At 40.7% G+C, this 22,232-nt stretch overlaps 1 protein-coding gene across 5 annotated transcripts in view; it reads right to left on the bottom strand.

The window, feature by feature from the left end:
- Positions 1-22,232, bottom strand: part of LOC111144098 (fragile histidine triad) — a 1,461,119-nt gene that overhangs the window by 277,489 nt on the left and 1,161,398 nt on the right. For all 5 annotated transcript variants that reach the window (XM_022498223.1, XM_022498224.1, XM_022498225.1 and 2 more), the window contains 2 exons: positions 5,274-5,419; positions 2,651-2,680 (listed from right to left, as the gene is read on the bottom strand). In XM_022498223.1, the coding sequence (XP_022353931.1) occupies positions 2,651-2,680; positions 5,274-5,419 (176 nt within the window). The remainder of the gene's footprint in view (positions 1-2,650; positions 2,681-5,273; positions 5,420-22,232) is intronic.

Raw genomic sequence — 22,232 nt, forward strand, 5'->3', positions numbered from 1 at the left:
TTATCAGAGCCACAGATAATCTCAATGCCAAGTATATTCTCTTTACATGCAGTCTTTGCCTATTTTCCAGATGAGAAAACTGAGGATAAGGTTAATATTAAGAGTCATGCACAAGGTCCCAGGGGCAGTATGTGGTGGGCTGGGCTATTTATTCATGTTGGTTTCTCCTCACATCACTCCATACAATAGACGATTCCCTCCATTTGAAAAATGGAGGCATAGATGTCCAGAGAGGTTAAGAGTCCTGCCCAAAGTCACACAGTAAAATAGCAGAGCTATTTTTTTAACTGTATTTTATTATTCTTTTTAATTGAGGTAGAGTTCAAATACGATAAAATCATCCATGTTAAAAAGTACGATGCACTGGGTTGTAGAATATTCGCTACATTGCAAGAACATCACCACTATCAAATTCCACAACATTTTTGTCAACTTAGAAAAGAGACCCGGACTCCTGAGCTGTCACTCCCCACGCCTTCCTTCCTCCAGCCCCTGGCAAACGCTCACTGACTTTTTGTCTCTATTCGATGCCTGCTTGTATAGGACGTAATTTTAATGCCCCCTTCAGAATTTCCAAGTGAAATTTTGAGATATTACATATATATTCATATAAGTTTTATGAGATGTTTAATATGTACATCATATCAGTCTGTGCATTCTCCCACATTATTAGCTATGCTTCTACAGCTGGACTTCCAACCGCTGAAAGTATTCTGTCAAACTAGATAGTGCACACAGCATCTAACTAACTCTAGTGTTGTTGGAATCTACATCAACCTATTGAGGGTTTGTTTGTTTTTTTAAGGTTTTATTTATTTATTTTTGAGAGAGAGCATGAGTAGGGAGGAGGGAGAGGGAGAAGCAGACTCCCTGCTGAGCATGGAGCCCAACGTAGGACTTGATCCTAAGACCCTGAGATCATGACCGGAGCCAAAGGCAGACTCTTAACTGACTGAGCTACTCAAACACCCAGCATACGGAGTTTTTAAAAAACTAGCAACCAGGTTTAAACATTGTGTTTTGTATTTCAAGAAACAATTTCAAAAAGAAGCTACACATATTATATTCTTTTTAGTGGCTACATGTTTGGAAGCCTGGCATGGAGGGTAGACAGTGGGTTGGAGGGAAGCTTTGCGTCCCCTCTGTCCCTATGACATCATATGTCTGGAGCAATCAGGAGGCTAGCTCTTTTTTATCACAAAGAATTTGATGGCAGATCCTATAGGGCATTTGTTCCTCTGAAGTACTTCCCAGAGATTCTATTTTAAAAGTCCCATAGTAGCTCTGTTAAACATTAAAACCATATGCAAACTAATATCAAGAAAAGACTATTTTTTTTAAAGATTTTATTTATTTATTTGACAGAGAGAGATCACAAGCAGATGGAAAGGCAGGCAGAGAGAGAGAGAGAGAGAGGGAAGCAGGCTCCCTGCTGAGCAAAGAGCCCGATGAGGGACTCGATCCCAGGACCCTGAGATCATGACCTGAGCCGAAGGCAGCGGCCTAACCCACTGAGCCACCCAGGCGCCCCAAGAAAAGACTATTTTTTTAAAGATTTTATTTATTTATTTGACAAACAGCGATCACAAGTAGGCAGAGAGGCAGGCAGAGAGAGGGGGAAGCAGGCTCCCTGGTGAGCAGAGAGCCCGATGCGGGGATCAATCCGAGGACCCTGGGATCATGACCTGAACCGAAGGCAGAGACAACCCACTGAACCACCCAGGTGCCCCAAAAAAGGACTATTTTTGGGGGGAACTGTTTGGAGCCAAGCATTTCCTTAGCCACTCACAGCCAGTCTCAAAGTCCTAAAACCGTAATTTGCAAAGTATCACATTAGCACCCTGGTTTGACTTCCTTCTGATTTCTAGCACTGGAAAAAAAAAAATAGCCTTTTCTATGATTTAGGTGTAGGACATAACTGCAGAGGAATTTGCATTTGTATGAAGGGGACTGAAACCCAGCTTCAGAATCAGCCAAGATTTTATTATTTTATTTTATTTTATTTTATTTTATTTTATTTTATTTTACTAGGGAAGCAGAGAGTATCCCAATAAATCCTCCTTTCCTCTTTCAGCACAGTTAAAAACCCATCTTTGAGCTCCACTGACTCCATTAGGTTAGAACCTGGGTATGAGGTACAAAGGGAGGAAAATTATAGGTATGTGGGTGGAGAGAAAGAGAAGAAAGAGAGGCAGGGCGTGGAACAAAGGAGAAGTGTGGGCTAGCACCTCCTGTCGCCCGGTGCTCAAGAACAACAAGGCAGAAAGAGGGTGTGTGACAAACACAGACATCCCAGCTTCACATGGGACCCGCCAGTCCACACAGGGCTCACTTGTACCCTGCACATGACCTCACCCGAACTCCTTTGACTTCAGTCTCTGTTTTTGGACTTCTTGATTTAGCTTCTGTTTTAGCATTTCCGCAATGCTAACTTTACTACAAAAGGTAAATGTCTTGTAAACTAATGGGAAACATATTGCTTGGCATAGTTTATAATGTCAGGATTTATGGCTCTAACACTGAGTGAGGGTCTCTCTGACCTCGAAGATAACATAATGAACCAGCAATGTGCTGCAAATGGCTCAGTGTGATTTTTATTAGTTCTCATAATTGCCCCTTATTAATTTGTATGCATGTAATAAGCACTCACCTTCACAGTCTGTCCAGCTTCAGGCCCATCCTGGAAGAAGGGAAAAAAAAAATAGATAAATAACAGGGTGATACTAGATAGATGGTATCTCCTGCTTATTCAGAACTATCTCCTGTTAATAATTTAGAACCAATTTCATTGTGTGTTAATTTATAGTATTCTCATGGGGACCATTCACCTCAAATGTGTGGGACCAGACAGTTCTCCATTTCCGACTGAGAGTAAGTGAGAAGTTATGTATAAAAATGATATAAATTATCCAGTGAGCCAACCCTCTTGCCACTTTCCATGCTCTTTGCTCTTGGCTATGGTTTTAATTGCATTAAAGAAGGTTGGAAATGTTTGGGGAGGTAAATTATCACAACTTTTGGTTATCTTTAAATCAGATGTAGTTTAATTAATGTCTGATTACTAGAGATCTCTACTCAAAAAAAAAAAACACAAAAAAACAAACCCAAAACCAAAACAAACAAACAAAAAACCCTGCTGTAAACATAATCCATTAAGCAGGAAATGGGTTGTCTTATATGAGAAGATCACCCAAGAGTAGGCCCTCTCTGACTGTCCTGACCTTAGGAGGGGAGATAGAGGAGCATTCATTGTTGCTGGGCCTTTTTCCCATCCTGGTTCCTCCTCTTAGCTTTTTAAAACCCAACAAAACTATTGGTTTAGCTGAAAATAAGCTAACTTGCCCAGTCATCATCATAATACAAAGCAAAAGCAAGTGTTTAGTGGGTTTGAGATACCAAGCACTGCCTACAGTCAAAAACTGTAAAACTAAAATAGAACCCTGCAACTTTTAGCAAGTCTTTCTACCTCTGCAACCCAGACTAATGGGTAAGCATGTTTGCCCTGCTGTGGCCAAGATGAAGTAGAACTCTGCATCAGTGGTTTTCAAACTTGAAGTCACGGCCCATTAGTGGGTCATGAAGTCAGCTTAATGGGTTGTGATCAGCACTAAAAACAAATCAGATAATACAACAAAAACGATTAGAGTGCACTGAAAGGGTAAATGCTATTTTGTAAAACTCTGGTTTCCTTTGTCTATATATGTATCCATGGGAAGGGAGGGTCACACTGTTGTGGAATAAATATCCTAGTGTGGTTTAAAGCTTTAAAAGGTTTGAAAACATGGCATATATGAAAGTACTCCAAGTGTTATGCACAAGTTAGTTCTATGTTTATGAGATTCACTTTCTAGTAAATCATGTTAGATAACTAGCCCTGGCTATTTCCAGTGAATGTGAATTTTCTTCTAGCATTTCATTTAACACTGACAGATGTCTTCAGCCACTTGCCTTCCATTTCCTTCCTTCTCTGGAAACATGATTTATTGCATAAGCTTGATTATAAGCTTATATATATATTATTATAAGCTATAAACCGACCCTGAGATTAATTACCTGCCTGAAGGTGACTCAAATGGTTTGACATACAACACACACACACACACACACACACTTTAAAGGGAAGTTTACTCTCAACACAGACAGGGCAGCAAAAAAAATTTTTTAAAGTGTTTTTTTTGTTTGTTTGGTTTTTTTAAAAGATTTTATTTATTTACTTGACAGACAGAGATCACAAGTAGGCAGAGAGGAAGGGAGAGAGAGAGGTGGGGAAGCAGGCTCCCTGCTGAGCAGAGAGCCAGATGTGGGGCTCGATCCCAGGACCCTGAGATCATGACCTAAGCCCAAGGCAGAGGCTTTAACCCACTGAGCCACCCAGGCACCTCTAAGAAGTGTTTAACAGCAGTTTTAGTCCAAGCCTTTCATAACCTGGAAATAGTGGCCTTCTTTATCTGTTGTCTTTGAAGGTCTGTGGTGGGGAGATGAGAGGGGTAGGAGGAGGATGGCAAGTATTCTGCATAACTAAACCACCTAGGGAAAGGTATCACATGATGGAAGAAGCCAATTCTTTCCAAAGGGTCCCTGCAGAGTCATCCGATTTCAAGGCTGTTGAGTACTTTAATAATTAGGTATTGATACCCCCCACTCTTCCCATGGGAAATCCGAAAGGGCATAAGATATGTTCTATTGATTTACTCAATTCCCACAACTGATGACTCACCACAACCTCCTCCTCTCACACTTTGTTCAACCTCTCCCTAAAAATCTCCAATGATCTGGGGGCGGAGGGGGTCTCATTTTCTTCCTGGGAAGCAGGCCACACAGAATATCCAATCAATCCAGCTTCATACCAATCCATAATCGATCACTGGGGCTTGAGTTAAAGAGAAAAGGAACCCTCTGAGGGCAGTTTCTACTATCCTAAAGTAGAAGAGGGCTAGGCCCATGCAGTACTCAAGACGTATTTACCATGCAGTAAAAATGACTTGCCCAGCCCCAGTTCTGGGAGAAGATCTGGAATGTCTTATTGCCCATGAAATCACGTTTCTATTATTCCCACCTGCTTCGTAAACAATGCCGTAGACAGTGTCTCAGCTGACAGTTTACAGTCCACCTTGGGATAGTAGGGCGGTCCTGGATTATATATACCTTTTTCTGCTACTGTATAAGACATGAACAACTCACCTTACCAGTGAGATGCCGCTTAAAAGAGAGAGCGCCCAATGCTAGGGGGTGAAAAGGAAGAAAAATAACTTCTGAGCTATCCGTACACTCACCTGAATGGAAAATGTGAGAGAAGTCCCCTGGAAATGCTTCTCCACCACCATCCCGACCCTCTGGGTCGCCTGAAACAAATCCGCCACCTCATCGGGATGCAGGTCTCGGAAACGCTCCACCGGCCGAAGGGGACACACGAGGACATCTGTGGTGAGTTCTGTTAAGGCACACTTCGCTTGCTTTGGGTAGTATTTTTACCAAGAAATTTATACCCCTAAGTACTGAATCCCCTTGGCCCAGGGCCTTACCTCTCAAAGACTAAGGAATAAAAGAACAAATATTTATCAACCACCAAACTCCAAGAAGTTCAAAAAGAGCTTATAAACATGGTTAATTATATTTGGATGGTGCACTGAAGAAATTCTTTTAAGGGAAAGGGACATTAATGTTCAGAGAGACTCAAGTACTGGCTGAAATAATTATGCCAAGAGGCAAAATCTATTCTGGACCATTATCTCCTGACCCCAATTCGAAAGCTCTGTCTTCTCCAGCAGCTAAAGGCACTGGGTTGGAAAAGCAAGCAGAATATCCATGATTAAAATTTTAATTTCAATATCTCTTTAGAGAAAAATGTAATAAAAATACTATAGGAGATGTTTTATTTATGTTTAAAAGGAGTGTTGACATTCTGAAAATGTACCATGCCCTTCATTTCTGATAAGAGATGTGCCACGTGGTTAAGCAATTTATGACAAGTGTTCCTCAAGTTGATTATTAAGAATTCAGAAAGCCAGCTAAAGGTAAATCATTGACTTAAGAAAACAGGGATTTTTGTTTTGTGTTTTTTTTACTTAGGCAAACAAAACCATCTTAAGACAAGTCACCGTAGTTACGCTATTGGCCTGAACAAACAAGATCTAAAGAAAAAGAAGATGAGTTTGATCACACGTTGGTGGCAAATCAGTATTCAATGTTACAGCATCAATAACATTTCAGTTGTCTTTGTATTTGAACTCCTCACATACGTGTGGCTACATGCATACAATCAGGCATATGTGTGTGTGTGTGTGTGTGTGTGTGTATACATATACACACATATTCATACACACAAATATACACAGACAGATATAGTAATTTTTGTTTAGTTTTCAGGTACCAGCAGAGGAAAAAAAGTGTTCTAATGCTCTTTTCTGTTTCTTTTTTTCCTGTTTCTTGTTGTTTTATAAGAGTGTGCTTTGCCTGAAGCTAAGCAGCTAAGGGGCATAATAAAACCCCAATTCTAGGACTGCTAGTCTCACCAGAATATCAAGCACTGTGGCCCATCATACTGGTAGGACTCAGAGCCCAAAGGGAAATGCACTGAGCTCAGCTGGGTGGGCCTAAGTTCCATAAGAGAAGAGGGAGGGGGGGCGGAGAGAGGAAAAACTGACTAATTTTGCTCATAATCAGGAAATTCATGTCAACGGTAAACTAGGAAAAGGGGCATTTGTTTAATCTGAGTTCATTTTTCAAGAGAGGAGAAGGGAAGCCTTCACCCACAGGGCATCAGATACTTAAAAAGATAATTATCCTTCTTTGGCAGGACTGCTTTATTATCATGGGTCAATGAACCGTTTAGAAATGAAGAATTTCCTTTCATTTCCTTTTAGCAGATTGCCAGCCTCCACTCCCACTGAGTTGCCTTTTCTTTGTTAAAAGAGACCTTTTTCCCATCATCCTCCTTCCAGCACCTCCTTCTCCTTCCTCCTCCCCACACCCTCCCTTAGGGCCTGACTTCACCAAACCACAACAACATGACAACTTTGCAGGCTTCCAACAGTACCCACAATTGCCGTGGTGAGCTGTGCCTAAACACGGCAACCAGGTGGGGAAGGAAGGACATTTTATTTAAACAACGGCTCACTGTAAGAATTATTGGACTGAATCTGAAATTCTTTGTACCTGATGTAACTTCAGTAATATCAATGACATCTGAAAATTTTTTTTCGTCCCAATGTCATAAAAATGTTTTATTATCAGTTCATTCTTCTTGTCTGATGCTAAGGATTGGCTTGACCCAATGTTTAATGAATCAAAACATTTACGGAAGTGAATTAAAATGGTTGAATCTGTCAGCTGTTTCATCCCGTGTACACACAAGGGCAGGGTCGTCTACGTGATATACATTAATTATTTTAATTGAAGGTTAATAACACTAATAACAACAATGTCAAAAAGCAGTTGGGCAGGCTAAATGCATTCTCTTTTAGGTGAATATTTTTCACCAGCCCATTTAGGTCATGTTGCCCTGACATGTATATTTCCTGAAATCTAATCCTTTATTAAGAAAGCTTCTTATCTGCCTGCAACAAACATGTCTCCATGTGAATGACAGGATGAAACAGGGTTCAGTTTTAAAGGTGCTTACTCAGGCAGGTGTTCATGTAGGTAATCATTGTCTTTGTGCTACTGGGACCCAGCGGACGGACAAATAAGCATCTTGACCCGGCAGTGGACACAAGGGTAGGCTTCAGAGGAGTCCACAGGGAAGTAGATGGGTCTGGATTTACACAGGGTGGGTGGGGCTCTGGAGCTCCTGGCTACTGTGTGAGTCACTGACCTGACCAACAGCAGATTCCCCAGGCCATTCTAGGTACTAAATGGCATCAGGAAGTCAGGACCAACCATCATCCCTTAGTTCCTCTGAAACCAGAGCAGAAAAGAGCCTATGCCCTAACCCCAAACCCAGGCTACGTCCCTACTGCTGCCTACCCTACTTCCTGCTGCTTTTCTTCCCCCATTGCTCCGCTCTGCACTATACATTTGCCACATCTGCCTTTCTTCTGTTCGTCTAACACATTCAACTCCTTCCCAGATCGGGGGAACCTTCGTCCCAGCTGTTTGTTCTGCCTACAATTCAATTCCCCATGATCTTCGCCTGGCTGCTTCTTTCTTATCATTCTGATTCTAATTCCAGGGCTCCCCTCCAAGGAGCATTCCAGGACCACCAGTTCCAACAGCTACCCAGTGACTCTCTCTTTTGTCACCCGATTTCCATCCTGCCAGGGGCCTTGCCACCAGCTGGCAGTTTTCTGGGTTGGCTGCTACCTACCTGAATGAGAATGTCAGCTGCACAAGAGTGAAGACTGCCTTGTTTACCGCTGGCTCACGCCTGCCCGGAACACCACACTTAATAAGCTTTGCTGCAATGAGGGAATACATTATGAACCAGACCTTCTTATCAGCTACCTCTGAGCACGAAGACCCTGACAAAATGGAGACAACACCCATTTATTTTCAGCCATCTCCACAAGGTTGGGATGGTCTGCAAGATTTTTTTTTTTTTAATTCAAAGTGATCTATTCCTAACATGTAGCATAATTGGAACCAATGTCAGATGTGAGCTGGAAAAATGTAAACTTGTTTTTCACGTAAATGAGTTTTCATACGAGCACAAAGGAGATATAATGATGAGGGTAAAAATCTTTGTGAAAAACCCTTTTTATGTATGTATTAAAAATTATAGAAAGAAGTGGTTTCTAGATTATTCAGAGTCTCTGATAAACTAAACCTATGAAAATGCTGCTTTATAGTTTGAATAGGGATTGCAATTCATTTGTTCACTCAGTGAACAGGGGGCACCAGGTAAGTGTGGAGGCTGTGCCAAGCTCTGGGAAGAGCAACGGAGAACAGGAAGTTGCTCCTGTCCTTCCAGTCCAGGAGAGAGGCACTGGACCAGGTAACTGTAGTACCGTGGGAGGTACAGATGGAGAATTTGAAGATAAAGAGGCAGAGGGAAGCACCCAATGCAGCCCAACCTGGGAACCATAGTGAGGCAAGGGTTCCAGGGCAACCACAGGTGACCTCCAAGATTGATAAAGTACTCCGTGTTTCCCGAAAATATAAGCAGGTTCATAAAGGATTTAAAGCAGGTCAGCAAACATTTTCTGCAACACGTCAGATGGTCAAATTAAAAGTTTGATGGGCTATATGCCTAAGCAGCTCTAGACAAGACAAACAACAGTAGGTATGGCTATGTCCTAATCAACTTTTATTTTAAAAAGGGGCGGGCAAGCCATATTTGGCCATGGATCTTATAATGTCAACCCTTGGTTTAGAGGAATCACATTAGCAAGAGGTAACTAAAGGAAGCTAGAACTATGTGGGGGCTCCATTCTTTTCCTGAGGTGAGGACTACAGTGTTATTTAGATAGAATATTGGATAAACATCATTTTGGTATCTTGAAAATTGTCAGTTTCTAAGGAGAACACCTGAACATGATAGAGAAATTTCATGAACCTGTGCAGCACTTTTGATGCGTTTAAAGACTAATCCCAGTCAGAAATTGTGTTACAGTGATGATATCATGCAGATAAATCCTTAAGTGTTGTTCCCCAATGCAACTAAAGGAGTTTCTGCCATCTTTAATTGGAAGAATGAAGCATATGATCTACAAACACATGAGAGCACCAGAACAGTATGTTATTCACAAATTCAACTGAAAATAAAGGCGTTTTCTCAAAATAAGTGCATAAGTCTTGGAAGAAAACACCATATTGCTTAAAGATGGTGGGTATCACGTGCTACATGATTCCCATAGACAAACAAATCAGGGAAACCGAATTAATTTTGAAAAAGCAGACAGCTCTTATAATCCTACTGCAACTTTGCATATGCCAGTAGTTTTAAGGTAATATCACAGATGCAGAATAATTTAATTTAGAGATTCCTAGGCATTGTTAATGGGCAAATCCCACATTATACATGGTCTATTACAAGACAACTTCTTTTGCATCCTCTTTGCTTGTGATTAATTCCTCTGAAGAGACTTTTTAGCCAACATGCCTGATACCCTCAAAGAAGTTAATCTACAGAATTGAATTTAATATATGTTTATTCAGGACCCATCATGGGTGAGAACCTGTGAAAGAGAGTATCAAATAGGATCTGGTCTCTCTCTCTCTCTCTAATCTAAAGGAGACAAGGCCATTCAGTAGTAAGATTTTTTTTTTTTTTTTTAAAGAAGAGAAGGGAATAGTTAGTTTAGTTCCTGTGGTCCACAAAGAAACTCCTCATAGCAGAGGAATATCAAAGACAACTTCCTAGAGCAGATGAGATTTCAAGTGAATTTTACAAATGGGGGAGTAATTCAACCAGTGGGCTGGCTGGCAACCCACTCATCCATCCATCCCACCACTACAACCTCCTCTCAGTCCAGGGTTTCTGCTAGCGTTTTGGGTGCCAAGATGAATACAGCAGAATAACTGACCTTGAAGGGCTCACACTCTGATGTCCCAAACTGTCATATAGTCTAAACAGATCATCACAACACAGAGAGATGAAGACTATTGATAGAAATCAGTACAGAATGTTGTGGGAGCTCAGAGGAGGCAGAATCTAACTCTGCCTAGGGGTGTGAGATAAACTTTTCAGCATGGTCTTGCATTTCAATTTTCTAAAATCAGAAACTATTTCTCCAAATTTAGGCCAAGATCTGTCCTTGAAAATGGCCTAGCAACTTGTGGTTAGCTTTAAAGAAAGTTGTCAGACATTCCTTCTTTGGCCACAATCGCTGTTTCATTTAGAGTGTACTCTCCATTTACTTAATCTTTCCAACAAACCCATAAAGTACTGTTATAATTCCTATTTTGCAAATGAGGAAATTATAGCTTATAGAAAAAGAGAAACTTGTGCAAGACACTCAACATGAGATTAAAACTAGAATTCTACCCAAGCCATGCAATTCCAAGATCCATGTTATTAACCACAATGCTGTGATGTTGTACTTTTTGTACTATTAGGACTCAGTCTCTGCCCACCCTCTTATTAAACGTGTGCCCTGAATTCCCAGGGTCTGTTTGTGGAAGACAGCCATGGGTATTACAAAACACTAAGATACCATGCAAAACTGCTAAACACTGAGAGACGCCTAGCCTTGAATGAAGAAAGCAGTGCAAACACATAATCCCATCATGGGAGGAAGCCTCAGTGCTGGGCAAGGGAAGTTGTTAAGGATGCCCTCATCCTAACAGAGAATGGTGAGTAAGGACATCAAGAATAAGAGAACTTCCTTGCACCAGGGGTTCACCAGGAGGAAGCATGGAGGGATGTGGAGCCTCCATTTTGGCCCTTCCCTCCCTCCATCCTGTCCTTTCTTCCTTCATTCATTTTAACTGAGTACAGTTGATTCATATCACATTAGTTTCAGGTGTATGACATAGTGATTCCACAAGTGTCTACATATAATATGCTCACCTACAAATATAGCTACTACCTGGCCCTTTTCAATTTTTGAGGTTGGCTCGCTTCAAGGTACCTTTGGCTCCCCTGGGCTAGCAGATTCTGAAGGAAGCTTAGCTCCAACAGTCAAAATCGATGGGTTAGGCTGACAGATACACTGAAAAATCTGGCGGCTTGTTGGACAGTGATTGGGAGTCACTGACTCTCTCACACTATTATTTGTATGACCAAGGACCACCAGAAACTTGGTAATGCCTTTCCTTTCCCTCTTCGTCTTCACTCACTACCAGCCCAGAAGTGCTTGTCTCTGTCCTTTGGGTGTAAACACTTAGGATGTTTTTGCCACATGGAAGCGATGATGACACAACACGCCAGACCTTGTGCTGAGCCCTGGGTGGCACACAGCTAACCCAGAATACACACAATGGAAGAAAGAAATCAAATGGAATCTTGCACTACTCAAGCACCTGAAGTTGGTGTGGTAGATGATTTACAAATACTACCACAAAAGTCCCTCCCACCTGCCCCTTTGCAAAGTGACTTTGCTTCTCTTCTCATCAAAAGTGGAAGTCTGTTTCCTCTCCCTTTGAATTTGGGCTGGACTTAGGACTTGCTTTGATCAGTGAAATGTGGTAGAAGCTTCACTGTGTGACTTTCCAGGATCAGCCCTGAACAGTCGACAACTTCTGCTTTTTGTCCTTTTGGAACACTGAGACCGAAATGCCATGAAAAGCCCAGGTGGCCTACTGGGGAATGAGAACCACATGGAGGAGAACTAAGGTACCACACCTGATAGCCAGCACCAACTGTTAGAACCTTCCAGTCACAGGAGACCTAGTGATTGACTTCCTGTCTACTACTCCATTATGACAACAAACACAAACACAGTGGCCTAAAAAAACACTACTTTGTTTTCTTGTCCTGATTCTGTGGGTGGTTTTTGTGCCGGTCTCACACAGGTAACTGCTTTGAGTTGGCAGGTAGGGCTGGGGCTGGGCTCAGCTGGGTCCACTGGGCCCTCGCTCCATGTGCACTTTCATCCCAATCCAGAGGCAGAAACTCTGAACGCCTCTGAAGGCTTAAGTTCTCGCATATTCTACTGGTCAAAGGAAATGACAGGTCATCCCAGGTTCAAGGTAGAGAAATAAATTCCACCTTCTGACAGGAGGGGAAAGACCACACTGAAAAGAGGTAGGGGCAGGGGCAGTCCTGTTGCATCAGGGGTTCATCACCATAACAATGGACCACAGGTAGTAACTATGAAAATAAGTCCTGGGGATCTGATAAAAATGACCAGGTGCCAAGAGATATCTTAGACACCTGCTGACTATCTATAGCCACGGCATGTTTGGAGCTGGGATGGGCCTTATACATCATCCTTCAACTATTATAACATCAATATCTTCCTTGTTGGATGGGGGAGAAATGGGGGAATAGAGTGTTTAACTGATGTGCCACAAAGTCACACAGGTTCACAACTGGAACTGAAACTCAGCTGTCTCCCTTCCCAAACCAAAGCTTCTTCCATTACACACAAGATGACAAAACACTGAGCCTCTGCCACCATGTTCCAGCACTAACCCTCTAGGAGACATCAATAATCAGCTCCGTAACCCTGTCCCTGAATCACAGAGACTTAGATTCCTTCTCAACCCTGCCCTTGAAGCAGCTGTCACCAATCGGAGTGGGCATGTACCATGAGACCCAGGGGTCATTTCTCTGGCCCCCTCTCCTGCTCAAGAACCACACAAACAAATGCAAAGACCCCGGCAGAGTCAAGAACAAAGTGAAAGGTTGCAAAATCGAGAATCAGCCCAACTACCTCAAAGGTTCATCATGTTGCTACATTTTTATTCAAAATAAATGGGGTAAGTTTAAAATTTGCTCATCGTGGATAATAATTGATGATCTAAAAAATAATTTTATGTACATTTCCATGACAAGAAATATTTAAATACAGAGTCGTGACAGAGAAATGTAAATGTACTGATTCAGATGATTAATTAAGGAAGACAGCAGAATATTATTCTCAGAGTTGTTCAGATTTGCTCCCATTTATTTTTCCATATCTGATCTATTCTAGGGATTCAGAATATAAAAGTCACTAAAATAAATCAAACCATCAAAATATCATTGATTCTGATGAGGCTGATTATCATGTGCATATATGAATATGGAGGAAGTCAGTATCCAATAATATGACGAAGAATTAGTCATTCTTCGAAACTAATAAAAAAGTAGAGTGTATATTCATCTTACGACAGCTTAGTATGTAGTTCAATGACAAGCAAGGAACTTTCCACTTCGTACTGCAGACTTCTAGAGACCCTGTGTAATAAGCTATTTGCTCTAACAAATAATCCTAGCCCTTGCAAATGTTTAAAATAATTCATAATGTCACTTCAAAAACAACAGGATGGATGGCGAGACATTTTTTTAAGAGGAGATTCAATTTATTTGATTTAAATAGCACAGTTACAGAGCTTTGACTCAAAGTCAGTGGCATCTCCAAAAGTAATCTACTATTCACAGTGCAAGCACTTCTGTGAATTTTCTTATCAGAAAGGTAGAAATATTACCCCCCTCCCCAAATTAAGCCATACCACTCTGAAGAAGCAACTTGTCCATTTGGGCCACATCTTTCTTCACTGGATATCAACATACCCACCATTGTAACTCAATGATGACATCGTGGGATAGTCATCAACCATAAGCATAAATGGCGTGAATTTAATTTTAAGCAAGTTTGATTTCCAGAATATAATAAACTCCAGGACAGTGTGATTAAGATAATGATAGGACTCTGCTCATTCCTGGATCTCAGGGTGAGTATCTCCTAAGTATCCATGAGAATGCTCATGTTTTGTCCTGGAGACATACAGTGACAGTGAGTCCTCAGTCATTTGGGGGTAGGGAAGGCAGGTATCCTTGACTAGGCACACCTGCCCTGAGCCATGCTCCGAGCTCCTATACCACTATGGACGCTCAGAGGTGAGAATCACATTTGTCGGGAGAAGTGACCAGGTGGCCTTCAAACAAAGTAAAATCAAAGGGGAACGTGCAGCCTGAAAGCACTATGGTACAGATTCTTTGGTTTAAATTTCACACATTTCTGTGTATTCTTCAAAGCAAAGGAATCTTGTATTGATTAGCCTAAGAGAATCAGAATGGGAAAAGCTTACCTGCATTAAATTAAACATGTGGGGACAAGTGAATAATGTTAGCAGGGGAAGGAAAGAGCATGTAACATTTGTTTGCAGCCTACTATGTGCCAGTGATAATCAGTGACCCTTTGAGGCAGGTAATATCACCCCCATTTTTCCACATTCAGAAGTTCTAGCCAATGAAGTGAAACTACATACCCAAGATGACACAATTATAAAGTGAAAATCTTGGCTCAGGTCATGTGATGAAATCATCTAGGCTATCTCAATGCCGCCAACGTCATGGAAGTCTCCATGTGTCTACTGCGGTGTTCACTACAGCAGTTCACCAGAACCCTGGTTTTGTGAGATGCTATCACACATTAGACAGGAGGAAAAACATGGGTGCTTCGTGAGGATTAAAAAGCACCAGATGAAATGAAGTGAAACAAGTTTCTTTACAACTGTACTCATCAGGATATTTAATATGCTAACGTGCATTCTGAGTTCTCAAAAACCAGAGATGCTGTGCAGCATTTCTCATATTTGCTTAACAATAAAACTAGTACTATCACTATTATTATTATTACTTTGCAGAACACTGCATAGGACAAATGTTCTAGGGGATGTTCTTTGGGAATCCTGAACATCATTTATCTCAATATAGAGGTGCCTCCAAAAGATGGCTCTTTTTCAAACAAAAAAGTAAATATCCTGTTAATTCCTATGGGCAAAGCAAGGCGACATTCTGCTAAATGAAATATGCTGAGAAGTTGAGCATTAAAATACATCTGATGGGATAGGAAGGTCATTAGGGCTGCTCACCAACTATTTTAGGTTCTTGCCATATCCAGGCACGGCACAAGGTAGGATTATACTTCCCGGATCCTTGTGGTTAGATGAAGCTGAAGATGAATTCTAGCCAGGGAATTGGGAGCAGAAGTGATACACGTTGCTTATGGACGAGAGCCCTGAATTGCAGTGTGAGACCCCAAAGCTCTCTCTCCTTCTCCATGGCAACCGGGAACATCAGTTGTGCTCTCAGACCAGACTGGCATCGCAGGTCAGCAGGGGGCTTTGCTCATCACCTGTTCTCAGGGACTAGAGCAAGTCTGTCAAACAGGTTTCATCTCTTTTGCTAACTCCCAACTAACCTGTAGCAGCTGTTTCAAGCAGTATTTTGAAGATGAAGTATTTTGAGATGTTGATAGGAATCAGAAGGGAAGAATGGAGGGATTTGTTAGTTTGGCCTATCATGAGGGAAGGAGGAATATCCATGTGCATGTGTATCTGCCATTCTTTGATGAGAAAGCAATACAGACTTTCCCCCCAGGGCTCACATTTCCCCTTTCTCAATGATATGGAAGTCATTTCTAGGTAATGTAATGTCTCTGAGTAACAGTGATGAAAATCTGGTCTTATTGATATTGTCCTGGAGATACATAAAAGACTATGGGATTTAAATAATTCTAGTTAGGAGAGTATTAAAAAAGAGTTACTGTCTAGGCACCTGCGTGGCTCAGTGAGATAAGCTTCTGCCTTTGGCTCAGGTCATGATCCCAGGGTCCTGGGATCAAAGCTCAGCGGGGAACCTGCTTCTCCTTCTCTCTCTGCCTACTTGTGATCTCTCTCTCTCTCTGTGTCAAATAAATAAACAAAATCTTAAAAAAAAAAAAAAGAGTTACTGTCACTCAAAAGTATCCTCCATAATGTGCCAACATGGGAGTGGGAACACTCCAAAATGAGAATGAAATAAAAATGGTCTTAGGCGTTAACAGCTGGAAGGATATTGCAAAGAAGAAGAATTAAGTACACTTGTCAGCTGAAGGAAATATTTAAGGATCATCTCCAATGAGGATTTTTTTTTTAAACTTCAGAAATACTCTGCTATGAGATCACTTCAAAAACTCTACAAAAAGTTGTGGGGTGTTTTGTTTTGTTTTGTTTTGTTTTAATTCTAGTACAGATCAGGAAGTAATGCTAAAGGTCTGTAATTCATTGGAGATCTGCTGGAAAACCAAAGGCAAGGTAAGTAATTCCATAGCATTTGACCACGTACGCTTCTATTCTACCAGCATATGAATGAGGACAGAACATCTGGAGTGTCTGCTTCTACAGACAGGGACCCAAACTCCCTTACAGTGAGGGTCGTTCCAACACAAGCTCCACTAGGTCCTGAAAATCATGGATTCCACTTCTGGTTTGCTAATGCCACTCAAGAGCCACTGAAAAGTCCAGTTTCCATCAGATCTCCAGTACAGTTGGACAAGCCCATGAAGCAAGCCACATATCATAGTTCGGACACTAAGGAAGGCAGAGAGCAACCAAAATATAAATATGGAACAGCAGAGACTCTTTAATAGGAGAAAAGAAATAGGAAATGGGAGACTTCTCTCTGCCTCTATTTTCTGCCTCTTCCTCTGGAGTGAGAAAGACATAAAAGGGAATATTCTGCAGGGAAAGCATTCTTAGAAGATAGGAAATATTCCCAAGTAGACAGGCTCACATGGCATTTCCTGGTGCCACACACAGTGTGAATAGTGCAGAATAGGCTGTCAAGAAATATTTAGTGAAAGAGAAAATGACATGCATGCTCATTCGTTGCTTAATCTGCGAAACAATTCTTTCACGTAAGTGAGTCTTCAAAATGTTTCAGAAATTGTTTCTGAGACCATTGAACAAGACAAGACTCAACTAACATACATGAAAATAATTAAGGGAAATGCACTTACTACTTAAAAAAAAATGCTTAGTTCTGAATTCTTAATCAAAGAGAGACCCAGCTAAAGGCACAGAAAAACTAAATATAAGATACCCTTCCCTTTGCACATCAAAGGCAGTGCTTGCATTTTAAATGGGAAACTTGTAGACCATTAACTCATTGGAGCTTGGAAAGATCTGAGAATACATTGTTTTATGTTTTTTTAAAAAAAAAGGAAGAGATCTTTCTTGGTGATAGATACAAATGTTGATAGAAAAATTCCTTATTTCAAAAACAGAGAGCCTTAAGTATGTTAATTGGACATTCTCAAAATGTGATTTAACCCCCTCAACCAAAATAAATAAACAAATTCAGTCCCAAAAGGGATGTGAGAATATTTCATGTTGAAAGGTGTACTGTGTTTAATGAATGAATTTCTCTGTGAATTACTGAAGGAAGGCCATAAAGCCAAATTCTGGAGGAACAGGTTGTAACAAAACACTTTTTAGGACGTCGTATGTTTTTTATTTATTCATTAAGTATGTATTAACTTAGAGAATAACTAAGAGAGTTAATACTCTTATACTGGAATGAAAACACCAGAATTAAAGCTAAAAACTTAAAAAAAAAAAAAAAGAGCTTCCTACATGGTAGGTATTGTGTAGGATGCTGAGGACAGAGCAGGCACTAGCCATGTGTACCACGTTCCTTCCCATCCAGAAGTGTACATTGTAGAGGGTGAAAAGTCAGGAAACAGATAAAAATGTCCTCTATTCTGAAAGAGACAACGGTGGACATAAGAAAGCCAAGATGCAATGATACAAGGGGAAGGACATTCCAATCCAACACTGCTACCTGGGAGTGAGCTTGGCCTGAGGACCTAGAGCACGAGGAAGGAGCACTGGCCCTCCACAGCTTTGGGGGTGGGGGAGCAGGCTGGACTAATTCTATGTGCATGGGAAAGCCTCCGCGGCATCTCAGGCAGTAGGTAACAGAGATTTATGACAGAATCTGAGTTCTCTTTTAGAAAGACCACTGTAAATGCTGTAGAGAAAAAAAAAAAAAGATTCAATCAATGCAAGGATAAAAACGGAAGGCCACTGGGGATGGCTTTACCAGAGACTAGCTGAGAGATTCCAACTAAGCCCAAACTATGGTGGTGACAGTGTAGATACAGAAAATTTGAGACATATTTCTGAGGCAAGAGCAATAGCACTGACTATGGGGGGTGGGGAAGAAGCAGAAGGGGAGTCCAAGAAGACTCCAGGGTTCTGGCCTGAGGAGATGGGTGGGGAGAGTGGTGTAATTTAGGACAGAAGGTGGTTAGCCGAGTGGGGAGGCAGTGTCATGTGGCTCACTATTTAGAGACCTTTCCTTCTTGAATTTACAGATTTCCCAAAACCAACCAACCTGGGGGTGTAGATGGACCCCAGGGCTCCTATGAATCTCCTGAAAATGCTAGCAAGATGGGATGGATATGAGTGTGTGTGTGTGTGTGTGTGTGTGTGTGTGTGTGTGTACTGTTCTCCTGTGGTCTTGAATTTGCAAAAAATTCTTAGTCTCCTGACTACAACTAAGATAAGAATCACTGATTTGAATTAGAAAAATTATTTGGAATTAGTTCCCAGGAGAATGATTAAAAACAGACTCACACTTCTATCCATTGTAGCTTAGAATCTAATAGATTTGATGTAGGAAAGATGTTAGGGTTTGAAGCTGATGCCCAAGAAATTAGTTCCCAAGAGAATGATTAAAAACAGACTCACATTTCTATCCATTTTAGCTTAGAATCTAATAGACGTGATGTAGGAAAGATGTTAGGGTTTAAAGCTGATGCCCAAGAGAAAATTCTTGAGACATCTTTGGTGCAAAAAGGTGGTTTTATTAAAGCATGGGGACGGGACCCATGGGCAGAAAGACCAGCACCAGGTCATATGATGTGGCCCATTATATGCTTTCAGATTGGGAGGGAGTTAGGGAGAGTATAAGTCTCTAAGGAATTTGGAAGCAAGGTTTCCAGGACCTTGAGAGGGCTAGCTATTGTTAGGAAAAGGTCATTTATTACTGTCCAATAAAACCATAGTTATTAGACCCTTCAGATACATATCGGTAGGTCATACTCTTGGGGGATGATTGCCAACATGTATCTTGGGGAGAGGGGGAGATAAAAGAGGTTTCCAAAGAAAGTTTTATATGTTTAAGTAGACTTGCAGGATCCTGGAGGTCAGGCTAAGACTGTCTTTTGCCTTTAGCAAAGTATTAACACCGAGGCAGCTGGGTGTCTAGAGGAATGTCACTCTGCCTGTTTCAAGGACTTGTCAGCAGGGTATAGGTAGGAAGGAAATTTAATTTTTTTTCTGCCTTTGTTTCCCACATCAGACCCGCTCCTGAAATGTGAAAAAAAAGTTTATTTTGTGTCTGAGCAATGTTCAGAAGGATGAACAAGGATGAACCCTCCACAAAAGACAAACTAAAGATTTTTTTCTATATGGCATAACACTAAAATCATTTAATCTGATTCAGCAGTGAACAGTTTAAGATGTGTCTCTTCCAACAAAAGACAGCTGGACACATAAAGATGATTGTGTGATCCATTCAAAATTAAAGAATAGGCTAAATCATTTACAACAATAAAAATGCAGAAAATCCTACTAGGAAAAAAAAAAAACACACGTGAAAACTCTAAGAAGCAAGTGATTTCTAAATGTTTCCAAAATAGGAAGCAAAAGACATTTTAATGTCACTCTGGTAGCTTCCAGAATAGAGTAAGTTAATCAGGCAGCCTCTAAAAACAAAGAGGCAATTCATTAAAAACAAATAAATTTAAAAAAATTCAGCAAGAAGTGTCAAGAAAGCAGGCTTTTTCAAGAGAGTGATTGTATGCAAATATAGCTCAGCATTTATCACTAAAATCTCCAAAGTCTGTAAAGGAACAAAGTTTGTTCTTTCCAGCTTCTTAAACTCTTCTCCTTATCAAGTCAACTGCCAATGACAAGGAAGGTTGTGACATCTTTAAAACAGTAGTAGAAGAGACACCTTCACACATATCACACATATAGTGTTTCAAACCACAAACTCCTAAGCTACTCTTTCTTCCTCAAATCTCTTAGCCTAGTGTCTTTGTTAATGTTAGGCTACTCTTTTTTTTTTTTTTTTAAGATTTTATTTATCTATCTGACAGAGAGACAGAGATCACAAGGAGGCAGAGAGGCAGGCAGAGAGAGAGAGAGGGAGAAGCAGGCTCCCCGCGGAGCAGAGAGCCTGATGCGGGGCTCGATCCCAGGACCCTGAGATCACGACCTGAGCCGAAGGCAGAGACTTAACCCGCTGAGCCACCCAGGTGCCCCAGGCTACTCTTTATACCTACTTCATTTGGTGTGTTACAAGGGTGTTTTTGTTTGTTTTTTTTTCATAAGGGATTTTTTTTAAAGATTTTATTTATTTATTTGACAGAGATCATAAGTAGGCAGAGAGGTAGGTAGAGAGAGAGGAAGGGAAGCAGGCTCCCCACTGAGCGAAGAACCAATGCAGGGCCTGATCCCAGGACCTAAGGATCATGACCCGAGCTGAAGGTAGAGGCTTAACCCACTGAGCCACCCAGGCGCCTCAATAAGGGATTTTTAATAGCATATTTCATGCCATACAAAGTGAATGCTACTAAGCAAATGGTTGCTTAAAAAAATCAATAGAAATAACTTCCTTTAAGGCTTCCCTCTGGATAGCATGCCCCTCCATGAAACCACAATGTGGAATAGGGTTTGAATATTGTTCACTGATATGAGGGTTCTTATCGTGAGGAATCCAGAACTTCCCTATGTCACATATGAAACTTCATCGCTCTGATTTCAAAGTCCACTCACCTACCCACCTCCCTTACCTCATATTCTCTCTCTGTTTTTCTTCCCCATCATTACTAGCACTGCTGGAAGCAGGGGCTGGGGATAGGTTAACTGACTATAGTTATCGTCTTTCACTCCAGTTTGAACTATATCAATTTTTTAAAACACAATTATCAATAATAAAAAAAACTCACAATAAGAAAAAAAAAACAAGAACACTGAAGACATTCAAAATATTGAAGCTCAATCAGGATTTACAACTTTTTTCTAGGCTCTCACTTCCGATGTTGGGTTTAGGCAGCGGAGCACACGATTCGGTTTGCCTAACGTTTAAATTAGAAGACCCAACAAGCTCAGAAGAATCTATGAAAATACCAACTTAAACCCAATATTTCTATGTATTTTAATTTTATTTTGTATATAACTGAAAAAAATATTTAAGCAGGCTAAGAAAAGCAAAAAAAAAAAAATGTAGAAACAGATGTTCTGGCAATTTCTTACAAAGTTTATATTTACATGTTATTCCTCCTGCAGGATCTTAAAACTCACTCCCATTTCCTTATATGCCCAGATACTGAAAGCACATATCTTTGCTACCTGATAATCTTCTGGTATGGGAAATCAAACATTGGCTCCAATAACTCTCATTACCAATATCACCATCATCACCAGCATCTTTGCCACCAAAAAGTAGAAATTATATGAATTACCACATTTTGCTAAAATAGCGTCCCAAATTTCTTATAGATGACAGAATGTTTTTCCCAGAGACTGCAACCTCAAATACTAAGCCAGAGAGGTTCCATCATCATCAATGTTTCCATAGGGAGAAAAAACAAAACAAAAAAGCCAAGCCCCTCCTTGAAAAAAAATACTCACTTAGAATCTCATCTGATCCAGCTTAATCTATGAAAAATGGAAAAAAAAAAAGAATTCGAATGAGAGGGATTATTATGGATTTTTAATGTTTTGATTTCTTATATCGATAGTAATTTACCTAATATAAGTCAATGCCTATAATGCTGTCCAGTGGGACTTTCATAATGAGGGAAAAGTTTATATCCTACACTAATACAGTAGCCATGAGCCCCGTGTGGTTACTAAGCAGTTGAAAT

This window comes from Enhydra lutris, unplaced genomic scaffold, assembly GCF_002288905.1.
Source record: "Enhydra lutris kenyoni isolate GAN:26980312 unplaced genomic scaffold, ASM228890v2 scaffoldscaffold10, whole genome shotgun sequence".
Lineage (NCBI taxonomy): Eukaryota > Metazoa > Chordata > Mammalia > Carnivora > Mustelidae > Enhydra > Enhydra lutris.